Source organism: Amborella trichopoda, chromosome 3, assembly GCF_054954075.1.
Source record: "Amborella trichopoda isolate Santa Cruz 75 chromosome 3, AtrichopodaSantaCruz75HAP2 v2.0, whole genome shotgun sequence".
NCBI lineage: Eukaryota > Viridiplantae > Streptophyta > Magnoliopsida > Amborellales > Amborellaceae > Amborella > Amborella trichopoda.
Genome location: NC_142338.1, coordinates 6,537,875 through 6,562,444, shown reverse-complemented (window position 1 = coordinate 6,562,444; position 24,570 = coordinate 6,537,875). Strand labels below are relative to the sequence as shown.

The 24,570-nt window shown below is 34.4% G+C and overlaps 1 protein-coding gene across 2 annotated transcripts; it reads left to right on the top strand.

Annotated features, from left to right (window-relative positions):
• The first annotated feature begins 10,411 nt into the window (after positions 1 to 10,411).
• On the top strand, positions 10,412 to 23,804 carry ADSS (adenylosuccinate synthase). Of its 2 annotated transcripts, none has more exons than XM_006850144.4 (4): positions 10,412 to 10,826; positions 16,841 to 17,533; positions 18,129 to 18,440; positions 23,511 to 23,804. In XM_006850144.4, the coding sequence occupies exons 1-4, from the start codon at positions 10,494 to 10,496 to the stop codon at positions 23,679 to 23,681; spliced, it is 1,509 nt and encodes a 502-aa protein (XP_006850207.1). In that variant the 5' UTR covers positions 10,412 to 10,493; the 3' UTR covers positions 23,682 to 23,804. The 2 variants fall into 2 exon arrangements, with proteins under 2 accessions (XP_006850207.1, XP_088719263.1); XM_088863137.1 differs by lacking the exon at positions 23,511 to 23,804 and adding an exon at positions 18,731 to 19,206.
• The last annotated feature ends 766 nt before the right edge of the window (positions 23,805 to 24,570 follow it).

The window sequence follows — 24,570 nt, the reverse complement described above, 5'->3', positions numbered from 1 at the left end:
CGATATATAAAGTTTGACATTATATAGGATAATAATTTGCAGTTATTTTATAGATACATTAAAGCTATTGAACAATAATGTTGTTGCCTTACCTGATGTTATTAGAGTATTACTTAACAATTTATTTTTGAAACATTAAAAAAAGGTGAGGTTTTTATAAGGTTGCAATATTAAACAATCCAATTAAATTGTACCTCCAAAACATTTATTATAACATATAATTTGGGTGTAAAAAATTCTTAAGATTATCTCAAAATGTATTTTCATATCTAATTATAAAATTTTAAACTCCAAAAATTGTTAAAATAAAGTAGATCAATAAACATATGAAAATCTTGAAAATGGACGGTCTAGATAATGTGTTGCAAGATGCACTATTTATCGGACTCAAAATCTTGTTCTTCTTTTTTCATATTCATACATCTTGATGTGGAGATGATCAATTAGAGGTTTTTCAACATTAAAACAACCTTTTCTGATGGATTTTTTAGGTGCACCTTTAATTCTACATTTTAAGGTTGCAACCTTATATAAACTTTTTCTTTTAATAAATCCAACAATAATGCTTATTCTATTATCGTAACAAATCATATATTTATTGGGAGCATAAAATGAAACAACAACAATAATATTAAGTATAAGAACTACATTAGTAAATAACAAGAACTGCAAACACGGTAGAGATTATTGTTCAAAGAAAAAAACAAAACAGTCCCTCAGGATAAGATCGCAGTTAACTAAAACTAAAAACAAAAACCCAAACATATTAAATAGCGGTCCATCCAAAATATTATATTGTATAAACCAATGAAATGAAAACATAAAAAAACAAAATAAAATCAAATTTATCAAATCTCACACCGAATTCGTATCTTCTTAAATCTTTAATATATTTGAATCTCGCTCTTGCTCTTTACAAGGATGTTCTAGATTTAAAGAAGAAAAAAAGATTCTTCATTGGTAACTCTTCTTCTAACTCTACTTATCATTTGGATATATATGATTGTTTTGATATCTTATTTTTTAGAGAATATATTGCTGGAGTTTATTCATTTATTATTTTAAAGGGAACTTATTGGTGATTTTTTTTTATGGAATTGTTTTGTTAATTAAGATTTTTAATTTACTTATTGTGCTTATCTTTCAATCAAAATTAATACTATTAAGTTAAGGAAAAAGTTTATATAGAACCGAGGTTCAAAACAACCAAATTAGAGCCCACCTTAAAAAATTTCACTTAAAGAGGTTGTTTTGATGCCCAAATATCATCAAATTGATCATCTCATCATCAAAATACATGGACATGAGAAAAAAATGAATTTCAAGTTTTGGAAATAGTGTATCTTGTAATGCATTTTTGAACCGTAAATTTTCAAGTTTTCATAGATCTCCTCGATCTACATTATTTATGAAGTTTTTAATTTTATAATTAAAGATGAAAATATAATTTAAGACTGTCAAATAGATTTCCAATATTGAAACCACATTTTTAGACACTATTTCTAGGTACACTTTACTTTGATTGTTTAGAACCCCGGCTCTATACAAACTGCATAAGTATGTTTGAAAAGAGATAAAATATCGATTTATATTGGTTCCATTATAAAAATGTTTGAATATCTATTGAAAAACTCGAAATTCTTAATAGATTTCAAAAAGTCGGGGATTTTTTTAAACAATCGTATTTTAAACGAAGACTTGCTAACTATGGACCGTCCTTGAGTCGGCTTGGCTCCGGGTAAGGGTGGCAATTGGGCAGGCCTAGGCCAGGTTAGCATTGTCCCTGGCCCGATCCATGTCCTCATAGGACAAGACCCAGGCTGGCCAAAAATAAATGAAAACATAAAAGAAAAAATAACAAAAAAAAAAGGTTGGGTAGGGGCAAACCAGGTAACCATTGGCCCTAGCCCGGTTCTCAAACTACAGTTTATGGCCCAGACCCTACATTATTAGGATCAAGCCGACCGGGCCAGATAGGGCGGCCCAGCCCATTGCCAGTGATGATTACCTTACAAGAAAAGAAAAATACCTAAAAAAACATTGACATGATCACATAGGAACATAGTGTATAGAAAGAGCTACTCTGGGAGACCTTTTTATGAAAATTTGGATTGAATCATCACCTAATTATTTCTAGAGACAAAATTGGATTTTGAGTCTTCAATATTTATTTTCTAGGTTTTGAAAATTACTGTTCCAATCTGGAATAGCAATACATAAGGAATTTGGTGGGTGCCTAGTGCCTACGATTACCTCTCGGAATCAGGAATCGGCTCTAGTATCTTACATTCACCTTGTTTCATGCATTTTTCAATTTGAAATGAAAATTATCAAACACATATTCCTATAGAGATATGCAACTTCTTCTCTCTTTAAACTATTGTCATTTAAAACTTGCTCTTGCAAAAAACTTATTATTTAATCTTAGAAAATATACCGTCTAGGCTTTATGATAAAAAGTAAAGCTGCACCTCAAAACCTTGCCAAAAAATGTAGTTTGATTCCAAAAAAATCCTCAAATCGATCATTTAAAAACCGACAATTATGGATCTATACAAAAAAAAAAGGAAAAAAAAGAAATCAAATTCTAAAAGCATTATATCTTGCAACATTTTTAGACAACCATTTTACAAATGTTTACATATCCATCAGATCTGTACTATTTTTAGAACTTCAAATCCCATAATCTAATAAAAATAAATTTTCAGATCATCATAGGAGTTCGTGGCACTAGAACTGTATTTTTCGATAGAATTATGAAGTGTGGCTTTTCTTTTTATCATAAAGCATAAAGTTCTATGATCCTACCCACTCTATTTGTTATTTATGTTGAAATGTTAACGGTGTGAATGGAGGATAGGATGCTATGTTGAGGTATTCGCCCCCCAAACTACCAATGCCCCTATCCTATTTTCTTGCGTGCTCTCTCAATACAAGCGTTAGATAACTAGAGCTTTGCCATTTAATGGTGTAAAGGAAACTTTACTGTGAACCTCAGGACTCTAAAACTAGATCATACTTAGATATGCAATTTTCCTAGAGTATCAAAGACCCAATGATTATAGGGAGAAAAAAGTAATACAATTTCCCAATTTGTGATTTTTATGACTCCACATTATTTACCATTTAAACATGAATTACAGATAAAACATCCCTCAAGACCCCAAAGGCACCCCCTTGAAGGCTCCATCCATTGAGAAAAGGGGCTGATAGTAATTCCTTTCAATTACAGTAAAAATGATGCTTTGCATTTGTAACAGCCAAAACATCTAGTTTATCCCTTATTTTTCTCTTCTCTTTGTATATCATAGATTCTCTTTCTCGTATTTTTTACTAGTTGGTTCCAAGACAATCTGTTTTTTTTCTAAAACATCATTTTTTCACAATTTTGAAGTAGTGAGAAAAGATATGGAGATTTATGGCCTCATTGAGAGTACGGCCCTTAATAAAGCAATATGGTGGATTAAGATTTGTATAGCCAACCCCAATTAATTGAAAAAAAGCTTTGATGAGGATGATGATAAAAGGAAAAAAATGACGACACTCTCAACAGTAAAAAAAAATGGTGGTACTTCACAATCTACCATATCAAACACCCTTGTGGACTTCGCCCATCAAAACCATCAAAGGGGAAAATGGCTAAACCTTGGACTCCCTCTCTATTTTGCCGAAAGGTATTTTACAGTTGTGGGAGTAGAATGTTCATTTACTCACTCCGGTAAGATGTAACCTCTTCAACCCATAGATTAGCCTCAATAATAATAATAATAATAAATCTCTAATTGTAACCTCTATAATAACATCTTGAGATTGAATACAAATCATCCATTTTTTAGATAGTGATATATAAGTATAAAAAAACTCAAAATTCAATTTTCTTTCGAGAGTAAGCATCTAGTAACTCTTAAGTGGTTCCCAAAATTTTAGACTAAAAAATACTCCCAAGTAGGTATTATGACTGAGGGAATAGAAGTAAACTTTGCTCCCAAGGGGGTAGTACAAGTTATCTTTAGAAGTAAACTTTTCTCCCAAGGGGGTAGTACAAGTTATCTTTAGAAGTAAACTTTTCTCCCAAAAGTAGTTCGTGTTCTCTTCCCTTTTATCTACAACCAAGGCACTATTTTAGATATAGATTTTAAATAGGAAAGTTATTAGAAATATACTTTAATTTTTGTCTAATTGGAAAAAAAACTCACAAGTTTCATAAACCTCTTCCACACCCTTTTTTTCTTAATTTTTGACTTTTTTTATTTATTTATAAAAATATCCTTCAAGGTAGTCATATTACCGTGAAGGATCTATCTTTAAGGTGCTTTAAATAATGTAATGCGGTAGTTATTATCGTAATACGACTACCGTGAAAGCCAATTTAGTAAAAAAAAAATACCAAAATTAAAGAAAAAATGTGTGGACGAAGTTTATAAAAATTTAAAGTTTTTTTTAATTAAGCAAAAATTAAGGTATATTTATGAACTATAGGAACATGGCTTTGGAGAAATAGCACATGTGGAATTTTATTGAAAGCTATTTGATTCAAACAATGGAAATGGAAATGGCGCAAAAAGTCATTTGATTTTCAAATTAGTTACCGTACAATAGGAAAGGGAAATCCAAGCAAGGATTCTTTGATTTCCAAAATCCCTGGATTTTGAAAATTCATCGAAAACCAAAGTTAATTTACTACAAGCTTTATGTTTGTGTGCCTTATAAATAGACCAACCTCGAAGGGAAAAAAAAAAATCAACTCTCACTCTGTGCCTTATAAATAGTAACGTCTAACGTCCCCATATTGCACTAGAATCGCATTTTTCGAGAGAAAGATTTAGATGTACAAGAACTCAAAATTCATTTTTTTTTTCCGAAAATAATCATCTAACGATATTTGGATGCATTCTAAACTTTTGGATAAAAAAAATCCTCCCAAGTAGCTTTGCTTGATATTAAATACCAAAAGATTATATGATCGTGCAGGAGCATATAACACATTCACTCCCTCGCATAAAATGCTATCCAACAGTGTTTTTAGGACGCCAAATTCAGGGATGCAACCGCTTCAACCAGGTGAAAAAAAGGAAAAGAGAATCGGCGATGTAACCCTTCAACCTGGTAATCAACCCCCAAAAGAAAACATAAAAATAAAATGCCATACACAATTTATGTGTGCCTAAAAATAAAATAGCATTCTCAATATTGAATACAGATCATCCATTTTTCAAACGGTTAGATCTAAATGTATAAAACACTCATATGGTGATTATAAAGTGGAACCCCATATTTCACATGGAAAAAGTCCGCTTAGGTAGAGGACTTTTTCCATATGAATTTCTTGATTAAGAAGCCTGGCAAGCCCTTCTCAAGAGAGTGATTCTTAATATTTAAAGTTTCTCTTTTCCAAATACAACACATGTTTTGAAATTAATTGCTCATCTAACATGCACCCCACCCCCAAAGAACTTCGATTGGGTTTCAAGCCTCAACAAGAATGGAGTTCTGTAACATTTGGGTCGTGGGTTCGAACTCATCCGACCTACGAAAAAAAATACAATTTTTTTCGAGTAGTTCAACAGTAGGAATTGAATTTGATATATAACGTTGTTGAACGTCCGCTAGCCAATCAAACCCAAATCCGATTCTTAAAGAAAAGTAAAGCACTGCCCTTAACAACTGTAATTTACTAGATAAAGGATTTTCTTTTGTGATTTGTGCATAACTCCACTTTGGCCGTCCTCAAGCTGGTCATGTCAGTCCCCAACCCTAAGTCAAGGAGATGAGTTGTTTTAGGTAAGATAGCAAATATAAAACTTTGTCAAATATGTTATAAATCCTAAAATTATGAGTAGAATGACGGCATATAATTTATATAGCGGACTCCAAAAAATTGAAATAAGTCTTAAATGATTATGAACCGGAAGAATCAAGACTAAAAAGGACGCCAGTGCCCCTGTACAATGTGGTTTTACTATTTGGATTTGCTGCCTTTAGAGCGTCGACTTTGTGGCTTTAATGGATTTATTGATGGGAAAAGATTTAGTAGTCCGGCAAGACCATTCTCAACACAAGATCCAGAATAGCTCTAGAACTCTAAGGGCGCAAAATCCTATTTCGGAAATTCTCCTGGCCGGATGATCTGGACAGTGGGAGGGTCCACAGGCACACCCTTCCTACAGTTCAGATTGAACTTCACCACATCGAATGGTCAAAATATAATTTTGTATTTATTTTTATATAAACTTTATTTTTACCTAAATTTCAAGGTGTAGATTCTTTTTTATAAGCCATATCAAATAAAATAATAAAAAAATTATTTTTAATAAAGTAATTGATCAAAATATTACTAAAAGTTTTAAGAATATTTTGGTCAATTTATTTAAGTTAAAATATTATTTTTATTTTTATTTGGAGCTCTTTGTAAAAATAAATACATGTCTCAAATTTCAATAAAAACTATTTTTAAATTAAAAATGAAAAATTAAACTAAATTTTAACTGGTGGATGTCGCGTAGTTCAATATGAACCATTGAACGGTGCTCATGCACCCTTCAAGCGACCATATCCCATCTCCTTTTTTCGAAACTGTTTGGAAGGAGAATTAGAAATGATAGGAATATTGTCAAATAAATAATAAAAAAAAAATTATATAAGATTGCAACCTTAAAATGTAGAATTACGGATGCACCTCAAAAATCTATCGGAAAATGTCGTTTTAATGTTTAAAAACACTCTAATTGATCATCTCGACATCGAGATGTGTGCCTATGAAAAAAATACGGATTTTGAGTCCCAAAAATAGTACATCTTGCAACATATTATCTAGACCGTCCATTTTCAAGATTTCATATGTTCATAGATCTACTTGATTTTAACCATTTTTGGAGTTTAAAGTTTTACTATTAGATATGAAAATAGCTTTTGAGATAACCCTAAGAATATTGTACATCAAAATTATATATTATAATAAATTTTGAATGTGCCTCTTAATTGGATTGTTTAAGGTTACAACCTTATGGAAACCACACCCAAAAAAGAAAATGTTATTGTAGATAAAAAAAAAGATAATCTTCTCAATTATGTGTTTGGGGCGTAGTTAGAAAGTCAGGGATTATCAATAAATCGGCCCAATATGGATCGACAAAAATACTTCATATAAAGATATCACGAATATATCGGACTAGGCTCAAAAAATCAGATATATTTAAAATATTAGAAATTTTGAAACTCTAAATATATATATCACTCAATATAGAAAAAATTAATAGTAGCGAGGAGTAATGCTTTCACTCTATATATCACTCAGTATAAAAATGACCTCCCTATAAATATAAATTTAAAATATTCAATGTGATATATCTCTAAATCATAAGATGATTATCTATTCTATTTGTCAAGATAAGTTTTGGCAGGTGAATTCAATTTTCATATTTCTAGAAAGAAATAGTCTACCCCATACTTGCTAATTACCCATAACTACCTGAAAAAATACGCACCATATCTATAACAAAGAACCAGAGAAAATTTTGGGATAATGGAAATAAAAAAAGATTAGAAATTTCATAAAACAGGAAAACGATATTGAATTTTTCAAAAAAAGAAAAAGAGTATATTAATAGAAAAGTTTTTTTTGAAATGATTTTTTCAAAATTTGAAAAAGTCGTGTTTTAAACAAAATATCGTTTATTTTTATCGATCTATTGAAAAAGTCACATATTAAATTGTTTTTAAAAAAAACACCGATTTCTCGAAAAAGCAGCGATTAAATCGGCGACTTGCTATGGTTTGGGGGTGCGAGACCATGGGCTAGGGTGAGCGGGTGAGACCGCCAACCCAATAGCTATCTTCATCGACTATTAACCAAAGAAAAGTAAAGAAAAGTAAAGAAAAGATTTTTCCAATGTTTAGACAAGTATATGCTATATGTTCGGTAAAGTTTGGGTCATGCATTTCTCTCAAGTGGCTTGAGCTACTTAGGATTCTCTCTCTAAGGTTTATGCTTTTCGATAATTAATCTGGTTATCTCCATGTAAAATTCCTAAATTTGGATACATGGCGGTTAACGAGAAGAAAAAATATACAATTGAGACCATTTATCTCAGCAACGTGTGCCGTGGACCATAATCCGTCTTTGCTTTTGGTTTTTAATGATGTAAATATGTTATAATACTTCTTTAGAGCAATAAATTTATTAACATTAGTTAAAAAAATAAAATTTTTTTTTGATAATCGGATGTGAAATTAAGTGGTTACATTATTATGTAGAAAATTTACATATGGACCTGGTTTATTTTTTTACTGTTATAAAGGAATGGCCTGAAACTAGGTTGTTATTACTTGAAAGAATGGATCTCCAAAATTTATTTTTTTTTTGCCAAGTTTTTCCTGATTTTTCAAATATTGTCATAGTTACACCCTCGAAGACTTTGCTCTCTTCTTTCTATCTCTTCTCTCTTCTGTCTCGCCTGCTCCCGGTTCTCTCTTTGGTTCATCACATACCATACTTGGAGAAAGGGAGTGAGATTTTTGAAAGGGTGAGAGAGAGAGAGAGAGGATCGAGAGAGAAAAAGAAGAGAGCAAAGTCCTCATAAGAGAGAGTAAAAGAGAAAAAGAGGAGAGAAAAAGAAGAGAGCAAAAGTCTTCTACGGTATAACTAAGGCGGTCGGATGTTAAAAAAATCTAACCAGGTGGTAAAAATTAAAAAAATTCAGAGATCCGTTTTTTCAAGTAATAATAGCTTATTTTCGAGCCATTCCATTATAACAATAAAAAGGCCCATCCAAATGCAAATTTTCCTTATTCTATTGACCAAGCTCAAAGTTTAAAAGAATGTTTTTCAAAATTTATAACATATCCAAACTAACATATTCCACATCGGATGATTATAAATAATCGTAACCTCATTCTAGATAATCCCATTGTATACAAACCCTAAAGAGAAGCACTAATAATGGCTTATGGTAATGACATTCTATTTTAAATATGATCTATTTTGGCTAAAATTTGCCAGTTAAGATTGAAGTCTTTGAACGAGCAAATACAATTTGAAAGATGTACTTTGTTATGTCAGAGTTATTCACGTTCTAGTAGGGACCCACATCCTCCCTTTAAAATATTTTTGTGTAAATTTCCCAATATTGAATACTTATGGACTATTTCGATAATTACCATAGCATATTAAAACTTGATAATTACCTATAAAAGTTATACAATATATATCATTAAATAACTTTATCTTAAATAGATGATTTATTTAAATTATTATACTATGAATTATAGTATTTCAGATATATACCTTTACGATAGACACAGCAGAAGGAAAATCATTATCAAGATTAATTGTAATAAAATAGACCTAAAAGATTTCCTACTCCCTTGGGAGTGTACTATTGTTTATTTATTCCCTCTGACAAATCATATGCTAGGGATACTCTCAAATTTTAGAGGCGTAATCTCAATGAAAATGAAATTCAGAAATGAAGTCTCTATGTACTAGAAATAATAATGCCTTGAGACTAAATGGAGGACTGTTCAATTTTTGAATAGCGAGATCTATATGTCTCGAAACTCAAAATTTGATTTCTTTTATTTTAAAATAATTATATATGGTTATCAAAATATTATACCAAAGAAAAATAATTATCTTTTGTTTTCAAAATATTATATCAAAAAAAAAAGCAAAGTGTTTTGAACGAGGGAGTAGATACATCGTCTGCTCCTACGGAGCAAATATACATGCTCATAGAAAATTATATATAAATCCAAAAGGGAACCAAATTATTATGTACTCCAAGAAGAGTCGTACTATTCATTCCCTCGTGTAAAACCTAATATAGGTGTAATTTTATGAAGCAAAACGAATATATTATAGCCTCGTTAGAAGCTTAATTTTTTTTGGATCAGTACTTAGAAGCTAAATTAAAAAAAGAGAATTTCAAATCACATTTTTCATGAACTGAAAAAATAAAAAAAGTATTAAAATACAAGAGATTTGACTTTTTAAAACTTAAAATTTGAGATATTTTATTTTTTTAATTTGTGAGGGTGTTTTGACATAATTAATTGAATTTTATAAAATAGACGTTTTTGTCGTTGTATAAGGGAAATTTGGGTTGAAAGTCAAATTTCTTTATTTTTAGCTTGAAATAGGGATAGTTTTTGATGTAAATACTTTTCTGTTCTAAAATTTTGATCAAAATGTCATAACTGTACTTCTCCACGTGAAAACATTTGTGGGTTGAGGAATCCAAAGACCTTCAGTCCGAGGGAGTAGATAAATAGTATATGCTTCCACGGGAGCATAGCATACGCCATCGAGAGAAACATTGACTTTGTGATGGATCACGATGGAGATCTTTGTCCAGGTGCGTGCAATGCATAACCGTCTGGACTCCATAAATCCAAAAAGGCCAAAGAAAACTACAGGAGCATTATGAAGGTCATATTAAGGAAAAACCCCATTTAAATATCCCCTCCAAACCCTCTCCGCTAAACCATTTGCCACCATGAAGCTCTCTTCCGTTTTGAGTTTGAACAACGGTCCCCTCTTCTCTTCCCCTTCTTCTCTCCAACTTTCTCTCTCTAATCATAAGCAATGCAATTACTCTCTCTCTCTTCCCAATGTTGGTCCCAAAAGAACGGGCTCGAAAACCCTAAGATGCTCTGCAAATACATTGGATTCACCTGCTCTTTCAACTGATGAGACAACGGTGAGGAATGAGAGGATGTCGTCGCTTGGTCAAGTTTGTGGGGTTTTGGGTTCTCAGTGGGGAGATGAAGGAAAAGGGAAGCTGGTTGATATTTTGGCCGAGAATTTCGACATTGTTGCGCGTTGCCAGGTTGGTCTTTTAGCTGAGACATGGGTTTTGGTTGTTTCTGTTTGTTCTATCATGTATCTATCTGCAATTGATCTTTTGGATGATATGAGAAATTGGGCTTTTTTTTTTTTTTTTTTTTCAATTTGTTAGTGTTGGTAATCTCTGTCTTTCTCTCCCCCCTTCTTTCTTCTCTGAATTTCAGGTGAATCTTATGTGTTATTTGTACTTGGGTGCCTCTAAGTCTCTCTCTCATTCAATTTTCACCAACTCTTTTCACATGTACGTCTCCACCTCCCCCACAAGCACCACCCCCCCAAAAAAAAAAAAAAATATGAATCTCTCTCTTGAATCTCTGAAGTTCTTAGTTCTTATAGAAATTTTTTCTTTTTTGAGCTGTGATACTATGGTCTCGTGACTGAACGAGATTGTTGGTTAAATTTAGTTATAATGATATTTATTGTTATGTGCACATTGTTTATCTCCCTGTGATATTATTGTTAGAAAATTGTGAAATATTAGGTTTGCTATTATCGTATGATTTAGGAAATATGTGTGTTAATAGCTTTATAATTTCTGGGTATTTGATAAGCATGCTTCCTGGGTATTGGGTTCTTAAGAGGTTGAGATTCTTTTGGTTTGTTTAAAATAGGAATTTTTTGATTTATTTGGAAATATTGTTGTAATCTGGTTAGAAACAAGCTTTTGATTGTACAATTTATGTGTGTGTGTGCTTTTTTTTTTTAAGACAAGCTTTTGATTGTACAATTTGTGTGTGTGTGTATGTGTGCTTTTTTTTAATGATTGTATATAATTTTAATAAATGGACAAACTGCTTTCAAAAGGTACACTGTCTGACTTAGATTAAAGATAAAATAGAAGGTGCGGAGCAAGTGGCCGAAAGGAACACATAAAATAAATCGCCAAAACCAATATTACTGCATGCAAGTAATCTGGTCCCTAATGAACTGGCAAATATATTACAGATGGTTTGATCCACCAAATTTGAATGTAGGTTTGAACCGGGCTAAACAATCGCATTTTTCTAGTTTCTTTCCTTAGAAAAGTAGTGCATCAATGCGTGCCCCCAAGAATATGGTGGATTGAAGAAAACCTGTCTTACAATGTTATGGAACAAACTGTGGATAAAGCCTAGATGGAAATTGTTGGTTTTTGAGTCCCTTCCCTGATGTGTTAAAGACTGAAATCAGCGGCTCTTCAAAACCTGTGCAACACATATCTGTCGAGGTTTTGCATGGCGGGCAGAGGAGTGGAAATCAATGTCCAAAATGTCTTCCTTGTCCAAGCCTGAAACAATCCCAATGCCCTCTGCTTCTTGTTCATCCTCCATCTCCAATTTTTGTGGGGCATCAATGGAGTGAATGTGGTAAAGGACATTAGCACTTGGCAGAGAGGCTGGCTTCAGAATGATTAGAAGATAGCTTTCCTTTCTCATTGATAAGTGGTCTTGGCATCATGCATTAACTTCTTTGTAGGTCTCTACCAAGGTATTAAAAAGGGTGAAGTAGGCTAGGTTGCGTAGACCTTGGCCTCCATAAGTTTGAGGTTGTTGTCAACCAAAAATATTAAAAACATATATTTTTCGGTTATTTTAAAAAAGGTAAGGTTTTGTGTCTCCACGATCTCTAGAACTTTATTTGAAGATTCATTTAAATCAAAATATATTAAGATTTGAATGAGAAAACTAAAATTTTGTGCCCAAACTCAAATAATTGACTTTTCAATGCATAAGATTGACTCTAGTACGCATTCAACCTTCTTCTTATTTCCAATAGTGTTTCATGGAGTATTGATTAATAACTCTGCTAATCCAACTCGGACTCATTTGAATTACTCATGCTTAATAACAACCTGGGAACAAGAGAACGTGAAAATGATGTCTTCAAATTAGATTAAATAAGAGAGAAAAATTGTAGGGATCTAAATCATATTAAATCCATTAAGAGTGAAGATCAGGATGGCAAGCTCAACGAAAGGTAGAGAGTATATTTTAAAAAATTATTAAATGACGAACACAATGGAAACATAGTGATAGAAGGAATTGTTGGTATAAATGAGAGCGGAGGTCATAGATACTTTCATAGGATTAGGACGTCAGAATTGAAGAAGCTTTAAAAAGGATAAGGATAGGAAAGGCTTTAGGACCAAATGGTATCCCAATACAGGTTTGGAAGTACATGGGGGAGATTGGCATTGACTGGTTGTTCAACAAAGTGTTGAGAACAAAGAAAATGCCAGACGAATGGAAGAAAAGTATTGTGGTACCTATTTACAAGAACAAAGGAGACATACATAATTGTGCGAACAATCGAGGGATCAAGCTTATGAGCCATATTATGAAGTTCTGGGAGAGAGTGATTGAGCAACGACTAAGGCATGAAACGAGTGTATCTGAAAACAAATTTGGTTTTATGCCAAGAAGGTCAACAACTGAGGCTATTTTCTTGCTTAGGCAACTGATTGAAAAGTTAAGGCGAAGGGAAAAGACCTCCACATGGTCTTTATTGGTCTAGAGAAAGCTTATGATAGAGTATCTCGAGATTTGATTTGGAGGGTGTTGGAAGAGAAAGGAGTCTCCAGACACTACATCGACTTAGTGAGAGATATGTATGATGGAGCGCTAACTAGTGTGTGAACAACTATTGGAGAGATGTGTGAGTTTTCAGGGACAATAAGTCTGCATCAAGGGTCAGTATTGAGCCTGTACTTCTTTGTCTTAGTTATGGACAACTTAACTAGGCACCTGTAGGATGAGGTAACGTGGTGCATTTGTTCGCAAATTATATAGTTTTAATCGATGAGACCCAAAACGACGTCAAAACAAAGTTAGAACTTTGCAGGGATGCTTGAGAATCCAAATGTTTAAAATTAGCCGGACTAAGACAGTATATGAAATGCAAATTTAATAATAATAGGAGTAAAGACGAGGAAGCAGTTAAGATTAACGGCCAGGAATTACAAAAAAGACCGCACTTTCGATACCTTGGGTTGATAATCCAGGAAAATGGAGACATTGAGGAAGATGTCGCACATAGAATTAGAGTTGGGTGGGTGAAGTGGAGATGTGCAATTGGAATTTTATGTGATCGCCGCATACCAATGAAGTTGAAGGGTAGGTTCTATAGGACAGCTTTGAGACCAACTTTGCTTTATGGGGATGAATGTTTGATAGACAAAAAACAATATACCTATAAAATGTGTGTAGCGGAGATGACGATGTTGAGATGGATGAGTGGCAAGACAAGAAGGGATATAATCCGAAATAAATCCATTGGGGAAAGTTTAGGTGTGGCACCAATAAGAGATAAGATGAGAGAGAGAGTAGACTTAGGTGGGCTGGCCATGTATGGCGTCGACCTAATACAACATCTGTTAGGAAACACGAGTTAGTTCTAGTGGAAGAATTGAAAAGGGCAAGGGGTAGGCCCAAAAGGATGTGGTTGGTAGTAGTCCGAAAAAATATGGGGACTTATGGTTTCACTGAGGGTATGACCTTAAGTAGAGCAGAATGGCGGACCAGGATTCGTGTAGCCGATCCCAATTAATTGGGAAAAGGCTATGATGATGGTGAGGTTTAATAACAACCTTATGAGGACGAATTCACCCACTTGCCCAGGATATGTATTGTTCTTGAACTCGCCCAAGTTACTGTGGTAACTCAGGCGAGGTTAAAAAAAGAGGGAAAAAAAAGGAAAAAGCAAAAAACTCGAACTCGCCAAGTTTCGGCAAAAAACACAATTATCAAGTGGGGGCGTGCAATAGGGGGTGGGTGGGTGCTGGAAAATCAACCCCCCCATTTTCACATTTCTGTTCAATCAAGCCCTCATTTGGTATGAAATTTGAGGCTTATGATTGTTTTTGCATCCTTTAGCTGCTGGAAAACATCATATTCGAGAGAAAAAAAAAAGATCTTGGATTTGCAAGATTGTGAAGTTTGAACTACGGTTTCGCTGAAGTCCAAAAACTTGTGATTCTTTGCAACCCTAGTTCAATCTTGGTTGAGATTTGTTGCCTAAGCCTATTTTTGAGTTTTTTATTGAATCGTGGGCTTTGTTTCCACAAAAAACTACTTAAAATCTCTGATTTCCAAGATTCGAATCATCGAAACGATATTTGGCCAAACATTTGAATAGCTTGGATCAACTAGATTTAAACTTTATGCCAAGTCAATTGTGCATTTTGTGTATAGGTATTGTGATTTTTAATTTTGTATTTTTTGGATTTATTATGATTTTTCTGGAAATTATGAATTTTAACCTTTTCCTGGCCTTTATATGGCCTTTATATTGGACTCAAGGGGCCACTTGGGACTCCCCAAGCTGAATTGATCCGCGCCCTAGGCAAGTCTCAAAGTTAGTCCAGGCTTTTGAGCAGTGTCATTGAATATCAAATCCTAAAAGTTTCTATTTGACTCACCTTTCCTTTTGGAAAAATATTTTCACTTGTGAAAATGAAATTGAAAATCTGGTTTTAATGCTGATTCGCAAATCAGCTAGAATTGAGTTTGAAGTGTAATGAGGGTTTACTCTCTTTACTAAACCCTTTGCAAGTCTCTGCAAACTGTTGTTCTTTAAGGTCTACATCGCTCAAATTATTTGTGGTTTTGTTGCATAACGCATATCGTTGTATTGCGTTTGACTCACACCAATGTTGTATTGCATAACTCAACTAGGGATGTCAATTCTTTCTCCTAATCATTTCAACACAGTAAAAATTACATTAAAAATGTTCTGTCTTTAAAAATATGGATGTGTGACTTGAAATGCTAAGTACTTTGTAAATGTAATCCAATTTGGTGTTTCATTTCCACCATTAGATTAAGAATTGCTGTTCCTAATGTGTATGGCTGGTAATCATAATTTGGTGGGTTTCTTTCCGGCCCAGGTTGGACATTTTACTTGTTAAGAAAAAATGGAGAACATGATATCCTAATAAGCAGAAAATAAAAATGAAATTGAAACATAACTGCAAAAGGGTCAAACTTGTCCTTCACAATACTACAAAATGTCTCAGAGGTTCACAGAGAATGTGGCTCACTTTTTTGTTGTATCTTTTCTGGTAGGGTCCCCTCCTTCTCTATCACTGGATGGCGATGGCCCCCTTCAAACTATGTCTTTCCTTAGTCTTTTTGATTATAGCATGCTTTCCCTCGAACAGTTTTATTCCTAAAGTGGTTGTGAATTATATTCTGTTATTTAAAACATGTTTAGATAGACATATGAGCTTTAGAAAACCAAATTGGACCTACATAACAATGCTTTGGAGTTGTGTTCAGCGACATTGTTTGTTGACAGATCTTTATTATTGGGAATGGTTAGTTTGGATGGCTTCATATATGCTACAGATAGTTAGCAATTTCCATTCGTTGAAAAAATAATTAGGCTTTGAATGATGTCTACTGATTTTTTTCAGGAACTAAATTATATCTATGTTTGTTTTATACTTGTTTAAATTGTCTTAACTATGAGAATGTCATATAGTCTTACTAGTTTACCTATGACCTAGAGGCAGAGGTGTAAATATTTTTTTTAAGTCTGTATCTACCTTTGTTGGTTCTCTCTCCCTCCCTCTCACTGCTTTGTAATATTTTCTCCTCCGATTCTTTTTTGTCAGTGTTATTGGTTTTTGTTTTTTGGGGATCCTTAATGTTCAACAGTTTATTGTTGACATACTTCCAAATGTTGCATATATGTAATAAAGTGTCCATGATGTCATTGCAACTTTTCTGTCCCTTAACAAGAGAAGAACCAGAAGCACTATCAACTTGGGATAAGCCATTCACTGGCAGATAAGCTGACAAAGATGTGCTTCAACGAGAAGCTTAGTTTTGAATTATTTGTTTCCTTCAATTTGTTGTTTCTTTGTAATACAAACTTTTGTTGTTTTTTTGTCATGAATAGATATATTTTTAATTGTGAACAAAGAAAGTAACGAAAAGGAAATGGAAAATAGAAGGGAATGACATCTGTCTTTACTTGCTGTGATTTTGGATAACAATTTTGCTTTCCTTATGACAGGGAGGAGCGAATGCAGGCCATACCATATATAACAGTGAGGGAAAGAAATTTGCTCTTCATCTTGTCCCATCAGGAATTCTTAACAAAGAAACAGTATGTGTGGTTGGAAATGGAGTTGTGGTCCATCTCCCTAGTTTTTTTAAAGAAATTGAGGGTCTTGAATCCAATGGAATTTCTTGCAAGGGCAGACTGTTTATCTCTGATCGTGCTCATTTGTTGTTTGATTTCCATCAAGTTGTTGATGGGCTTCGGGAAGCTGAACTTTCAAATTCCTTTATTGGGACAACAAAGAGAGGTATTGGGCCCTGTTATTCTAGCAAGGTGATCAGAAATGGCATTAGAATAAGTGACTTAAAGCACATGGATATGTTTGCTGACAAGCTAAAGATTCTCCTCAATGATGCTGTATTGAGATTCAAAGGGTTCGAATACACTCCTTGTACTCTCAATGATGAAGTGAAAAGGTATGAGAAGTTTGCCAAGTTGTTGGAGCCCTTTATTGTTGATACGATACACTTCATGAATGACTCGATTTCACAGAAGAAGAAGATATTGATTGAAGGGGGTCAGGCAACCATGTTAGATATCGATTTTGGAACATACCCATTCGTGACCTCCTCTAATCCTTCAGCTGGTGGGATTTGCACTGGGCTTGGTATCTCTCCAAGATCTTTGGGTGATTTGATAGGAGTGGTAAGTCGAATTAGCAAAGAGCTCAAAATTAATATGTCTTTTAGTTATTTGCATTCTTGCCTGTTCATTACCGGAAAGCGTACGTAGTCCAATGGATTCTGGAATGCCATAGTCCATTGGTGTCACGACAATCTGTTGAAATCATTGACAGTTATGTCCTGTTCTGGTGGCTCTCTCTCTCTCTCCCTCCAGGGCATCACTGTCCATTATTTCATTGGCTGGCGATCACCTCGGTGGAGTATCAGTTCCAATAGTAGATTGGACAATGTTATACTCCTTGTAAATAGAGATAAAATGTCATGAACAAATTTCTTCAAGGGTTTTTATTTACCAGTGAAAAATGAAGCACGTGTGTTGGCCTTTAAAGACCAGCAATATCTTTTTTCACCTTTATGAGAGGGTTTAAGTGTCACTGGTATTTGATTAAATGGCATACACAATTATACCTTTTTTTTAAAAAAAAATAATGGTGTGCATTTTATACATGCCTGGTGAAAGTAATTGTATCTTTTATCTGTAATGGATTGATGGAATTTTGTATTAAAAGTGTGAAAACTGTGATTCCATTAATCACTGTTTTTGTTTCTTTGCACAGGTAAAAGCTTACACTACCAGAGTCGGTTCTGGTCCTTTCCCAACTGAGCAATTGGGCAGGATGGGTGAAAAGCTTAGGGCTGCTGGGCATGAGTTTGGTACAACCACTGGTCGACCTCGGCGGTGTGGGTGGATCGACATGGTTGCGTTGAAATATTGTTGTCAGATCAATGGATTCTCCTCTCTCAACCTGACTAAGCTTGACGTCCTATCCGGTCTTCCTGAAATCAAGTTGGGGGTTTCATATAGAGCACAAAATGGACAAGTACTGAAATCTGTTCCAGCAGATCTTCTAACTCTTGAGCAATTGGTTGTAAGTATTTCATGACTTAGTGTTTTATTTTCTGAATTAGTAATGACTTTGGGCTTTCTTGCTCGTTCAAAATTTTGTGTTATGATATTGTATGTCTTGTATCACACTGAGGATATTATGCGTAATATGCATCATTCTTGAAGAATTGCTTAGTTTATAACAGTAAATTTTACCATGTTTCATTTTTCTGTTAAATCTCAGAAGGTATTTGTGTATCTTTTGCCCCACGTACACTATATTGTTAATTTACCCTTATGTGGTTGTTAACTCAACCCCTAGAATGACTGTAGGTGACACAAGGATATTGAGATGGATGAATGGGAAGACAAGAAGGGATAAAATTCGAAATGAATACATTCAGGAGAAGTTAGGTGTGCTACCAATAGGCGAGATGAAAAAAAGGTGCTGAGGTGGGCTGGCTATGTGCAGTGCGACCTAATACAATACTTGTTAGGAGGTGCGTGCTAGTTCAAGTGGAAGGCTAAAAAAGGGCAAGGGGTAAGCCAAAAAGACATGGTTGGAAGTAGTGAGAAAAGATATGGGGATTTATGGCCTCTCATTGAGGGTATGACCCTTGATAGAGTAGAATGATGGACTAGGATTTGTGTATCCGATCCCAATCAGTTGGAAAAAGACTCTAACGATGATGATGATAATGTGGTTGTTAACTCAACATGGTTAATTCTTCATGCAAGTTTCTTAGTTTGTTTGATATGTAAGCTTGCTTTCTTGGGATAATTAAGATCTAAAATCTATTTTTGGATTTTATAGCATATCTCTTCTACATATATATGCCACATTAAAGCGTAGGAATATGTGGTATTTAATTAGAGTAGGACCCTATGGAGAGGAGAAACTTTAGGGTGGGATACCTATTGAGAGAACCTTGCAAAGTGGGATTTCGTGGTTACTTACTCCTATAATCTAATTCAATCGTATTCTTCTCTTGTAATATATATCTTCTTTGGAAATTTATAATATGCAGTCTATTTGGAAAAGGAAACTCTCATTTTTAATAAATATCTCATAGTTGTTGGGTACGGGAACGGTTCCGGGATCGGGGGTGGGATCGGGATTGGCGGATCAAAGCTATACTCAGGATCCCTGTATTAATTAGGGATCTATGCCTGTACAATCTCAAAGGTGGGGATCGAGGTCCATGTGTGTTGGGGATCGAGCTCCTTTATTACATAAGATCAAGAATCATTATATAAAGATGCGAGATCCTATACATAAGAAGCGAAGTTCCCAGGGGCATTTTTTTTAGTTTCCTAACTTGGGGAGCACATCAGTAAAAGTGATCCAATATATTATGGAGTGAGGAATAACTTCTACAAGAGCGAGGTCCATTTTCTTAGAGCATGAGTTCCTAGGGTAGGTTGGAATAAGGATCCGTGGCTTTAAAATGTAGCTCCTGGTGTTGTTAACCAATAACATGTAGGCTTAGTCTTCTATGAAATAAATAAGGAACTTTAAACTAATCTTAAACTAATCCATTGTTCATGATATTAATATAGTAGATAGATCATTTCACTAAACAAATTATGACATTCTAAATAGTTATGTGTAAATATATATAAACCAACACAATTCTCAAAAAAAAAAAAAAAAGATACATAAATCAACACTATATATACCTGGAATAATTGTGTTGTTAGTATTGCTGCTTTGTAAAAAAGAAAATAAAGGTGAGTACTCATTATTGAGGAACACGAGCAATTGTTTATTGATGTAGAATTGTCATAAAATATCACAATGATGTAAAGTTATCATAAAATTATGAAACATTAATGGGCAACGATTTTGTGGTGTTGTGTGGGAGGGTGGGGGAGCAATGTCCAAAACCTTGGCTTTGCAATTTACCGTCCAATATCAGGATTTCACAACCACTTGAAGGGGGGATAGAGATATTCCATCCTTCCACACTAGCTATCCCATAGTGGTGGGATCTAGATGCCATATGTGGCGATTCTTGTGTTACGTTATTTTGGAATCTAAGTCCCAATACACTCTGGAACGCGAACCATAAGACTAGGGAACTAGATCATGTAATATTCAGGAACGTGAAATGAAATTGTAAGAAACTCGTTCCCTTATAAGATGGGGCGAGATCCCGGAAAATCTAAATTGAGTTTCAGACGAGATCCGCTCCGGGATCGAGAGAATTGAGGTTCTGCAAGGGATTGCCAAGCAAGAGAGTAGATCCCGGTAACTACGAAATATCTTATCTTTATCCATACTTAAAGAGTAAAATCTTTTGAATGCCGGTACTCATAACGAGAAATTCTCTAGTATTTTGAAGATCATTATCTTTGTTGAAAACCTAAGCTGTAATCCCCATCTTTTAAGCACTTTTAATGTGTTCCTTTTTCCCCAACCAAAAAAAAAAAAATGTTCGTACCATCTAGAGGTTGTTAGCACATGTGCATAGCACATGCCTCTTGGTAGACCCCATCCTACAGCCCTCTAATAATTTGTCGATGATGAGTGTGCCTCTTGTAGAATTTGCACTTCTATATCTATTGTGTTCATCACTCTTCTTCTTTTTTTGAACTGACATTACTTTTCTTCTTCTTGTTGTTGTTCTTCTTGCATTCTATAAACGGCATACAGCCATTCTATCTCATTTGATCAATGTATTTCTTTTTCCTGATTTTTTGCATACTCTATTGTCATCCTTTATCGTTCTTTTTTTTTTTTTTTTTTTTTTTTTTTTTTTGCATACTATATCAGATTTGTATCCCATTTGACTGATCGTGATCCCTTTATTCTTAATCTGGTACAAATACTGCACGCTGTTCAAACTGTTTATTTTGTACATGGCAAGTCACCCACAAATAGAAATTAGAAAATCCTTGGCCTATGGGTTAGAAACTTTCTCCAAGGTTTTGAATAATAGGTATTTGTCAATGGTCTGATTATCACTATTCAGAGCATCCACATTGAAATCCACCTATGGAGAAGCCATAAAATGGTTTTGCACATCGGTTGCATTTGGAGTGAAAATATCAACCTGGTAACTTAAGGAAATCACTCTATTTGAGATAGATTCCTCTCCTCTTTCTCCTGTCATGGAATGAGAAAATAGTGATGCAGTGCCCCCACTCTATGGTTGCCTTGACCAACATCTGTGATTATTGGATTAAACTTGGCAGAGTCACATGCTTCTGGGTCCAAGTTTTCGATATATTCAAGAAGCTCCAAAGGGAACACATGAAGTAAGGAAGAGAATTGATCGCTACAAGGCCTTCTTTATGTAGAAATTGATCGATACAAGGCCATCTTCATTAGGTTCCAACGAATGTCCAATAAATTAAAGACATTTATCAATGAGATCATTCAAATAACTCTTTTTGATGTTCGACTTAGCCTTGAGAATCACTCTTCACGGAGAAGTAGATAATTTTGTTACAATTATATTTGACGACTTCCAAAGAATAATGAAGGTAAAAATTAACCAAGTAACATTTATCTGAGGAATATCACCAAAACTGCCATAGATATACAATTACTTTGATACATTGGAATAACTAGAATTTGTGACCTAAAAAAACCTTTTGAACATTGGATTTAAGCAGTTGCCTTTTTCACTTTTTAACAAAATGACTCTTCTTTTCATCAAATACCATTTTGTTTATGTGTTCTAAGTCTCGCACTACTTCTGAGAAAATTTTTGTACCTGAGAGGAAGTATATCAACACCGGTTATGAGGGGTGATTTGGTTCAAGTGGAAGGCTCTGAAAAGACAAGGGGAAGGCTTAAAAGGATATAGATGGAAATAGTGAGAAGAGATATGATGACTTATGGTCTGAATGAGAGCACGGTCCCTGATAGAGCAGAATGGCAGAATATGATTCATATAGCCTACCCCAAATAGTTGGGATAAGGCTCGGATGGTGATGATGATCATAGGAAGCATATCCGCCCCTTAACCTGACAGTTTGACTAGAAAACTGAAAAAAAAGGTTGTGCTTCAACTATTAAAAACTTCTGACATTATACAAAGAAAAAATACTGTTGTACATCTAGAGAGTTACCTATAACTGTAACATAACGTAATGAACGAGCTTTATAAGACAGGAGCTGATCTGCATCTGCAACAATATAGTTCATAATTTACAAGGTTCGAGGTTGAACTCGTAATGGTTGTTTGTTGCTGTAACATTGATTGGCTTATCTTGGATACCTTAGCAGGTTTGGTCCACCAGGATTCTGTATCTCCACTATTGTTTCTTGAGTTCATCAGAATAGAGTAGGATTGACTAGTGGAAAAGAATGAAGATGGGACCAGGAAGAGGGAATAATGGTGATGATGCAGGATAAGGGTTGAGAGAAGAACTTAGTGGCACCAATGATGGTCCTTGTCTCATTCCTTTTCATATCCTCAAAGAAGGTATGGGAGAATGAAGAGAGTCTCAGTTGACCTGATGTTACTGACAAGTCCCTCGTTTTTACTTTTGTTTTTGGGATAAAAGTTACTATAAGGTTTGTTTTTTTCTACAAATACCATATGTATTCTATCATATGCTGGCAACAGAGACTTTATTGGACTTTGATGAAGATTTCTGATAGTGATAATAACTGGGTTCCTTACTACTTGTGAATGCTTTGTATTAAAAAAGTGGGGGCACCTAGTTGTTGCTAAGATAGTTTAGGTCGTTTTAGGATTGTGGGCTATGATATATGTATCATACTAGTACGATACGTGTCGTCTGCACTATCCACTTTCAACAACAGATGATGGTGACGAGCCATTCTTCTGTGAATAATATAATGGTACATGCTTATATTATCTCTTTGCCATACATTGTACTGGACATATTTTTGTTCATTCTTTTTGGGGCTTCTCATTTCACCCATGGGAGGTGATCTTGTAAGTGATTCATATGTGACTATAATGTCACACCATGAATGTCATCATATGTCATTTTGGCACTTGGAATTTTATTCTCACTTCAGCTATATAAAGTGTAAAAGCTCTTATTACTCATGATCTACTCATTGGTTGCCTAGCAAAAGTAGAAGAATTTTTTTTTTTTTTGTTGATATCCCTTGCTTTTGCATTGTCAGGTTGAGTATGAAACACTTCCTGGGTGGGATAGTGATATATCCAAAATTAGAAAATATGAGGATCTACCTGACGCTGCTCGCCTCTATGTAGAGAGGATAGAAGAAATATTGGGCATACCCATTAACTACATTGGTGTGGGTCCTAGACGTGATGCTCTTATATTCAAGTAATTAATTCCCTTATGAGGTTGATTAATAGGCATTTGTGTGAGGAAAGGCAGTCTTTCTCTAATTTATGTATAACACATTTTCTTGATTAAGTATTGCTCAAAGTCACACATTTGCTTGGAGAAAGTTGGCTGATTTTCTCAAATGCTTTTCCTTAACTTGGTTTAGTTACAAGTGGAGGCTTGTTTAGCCATAGATTTGGTTTTCATTGTTTAGCGTACTTGGGTTTTTCGGGAATTCAGGCCATGCTTGTTTTGTTACTCCAGGAAATGGTTTTACTGATTGAGTTATATTGGCAGGTAATCCAATTAGGATTATGTACAAATGTTTGCATTTCTCCATAAATTCCATTGTTCTGTTCGAACATTCACTTCCACTGTAGCTTTTCTTTGCTTGTTAACATTGGTTTAGGGCATCAACAACCTAACTCCTCCCTTCGCTACACTGTGTGCCTTCTATGTTGCTTTGTTCCATCTACCAACAAGCATATTATATTACCCCACCTTAACAGTGAAAAGTTTGTGGTGGATAGTTCCAAATTATGATGCTCCAAATAAGATTATAAGATTTGAGTCGAGCTCTGGAAACGATCCAAATCCCTTACAATCCACTGTCCAGCAACATGGGAGGCCCAATCGGACTTTGGGGTGGCAGTAGATTTGGGTTATTTTTGAAGTTCCAAACAGCTTTTTGTTTTCCTTTTCCGAGTGAATTGCTTTTGGATTGGCTTTTTCAAGCAACATTTGATTTGGAGCTCCAAAATGATAATATCTTTTAAAATATTCTGCCATATATATCTTTTCCCTAGGGATGTTAACGGGCTCTGGCGTGGACTAGCCAACCCATACTTCGTTTATATATATATATATATATATATATATATATTTATGAA

What these genes read in the sequence shown, in the direction of transcription:
- ADSS (XM_006850144.4), top strand. Translation starts at nt 10,494, where the DNA reads ATGAAGCTCTCTTCCGTTTTGAGTTTGAACAACGGTCCCCTCTTCTCT. An exon ending in TGGGTGATTTGATAGGAGTG is followed by an intron (nt 17,534 to 18,128) that starts GTAAGTCGAATT and finishes TTCTTTGCACAG; the next exon opens with GTAAAAGCTTACACTACCAG. An exon ending in TAACTCTTGAGCAATTGGTT is followed by an intron (nt 18,441 to 23,510) that starts GTAAGTATTTCA and finishes TTGCATTGTCAG; the next exon opens with GTTGAGTATGAAACACTTCC.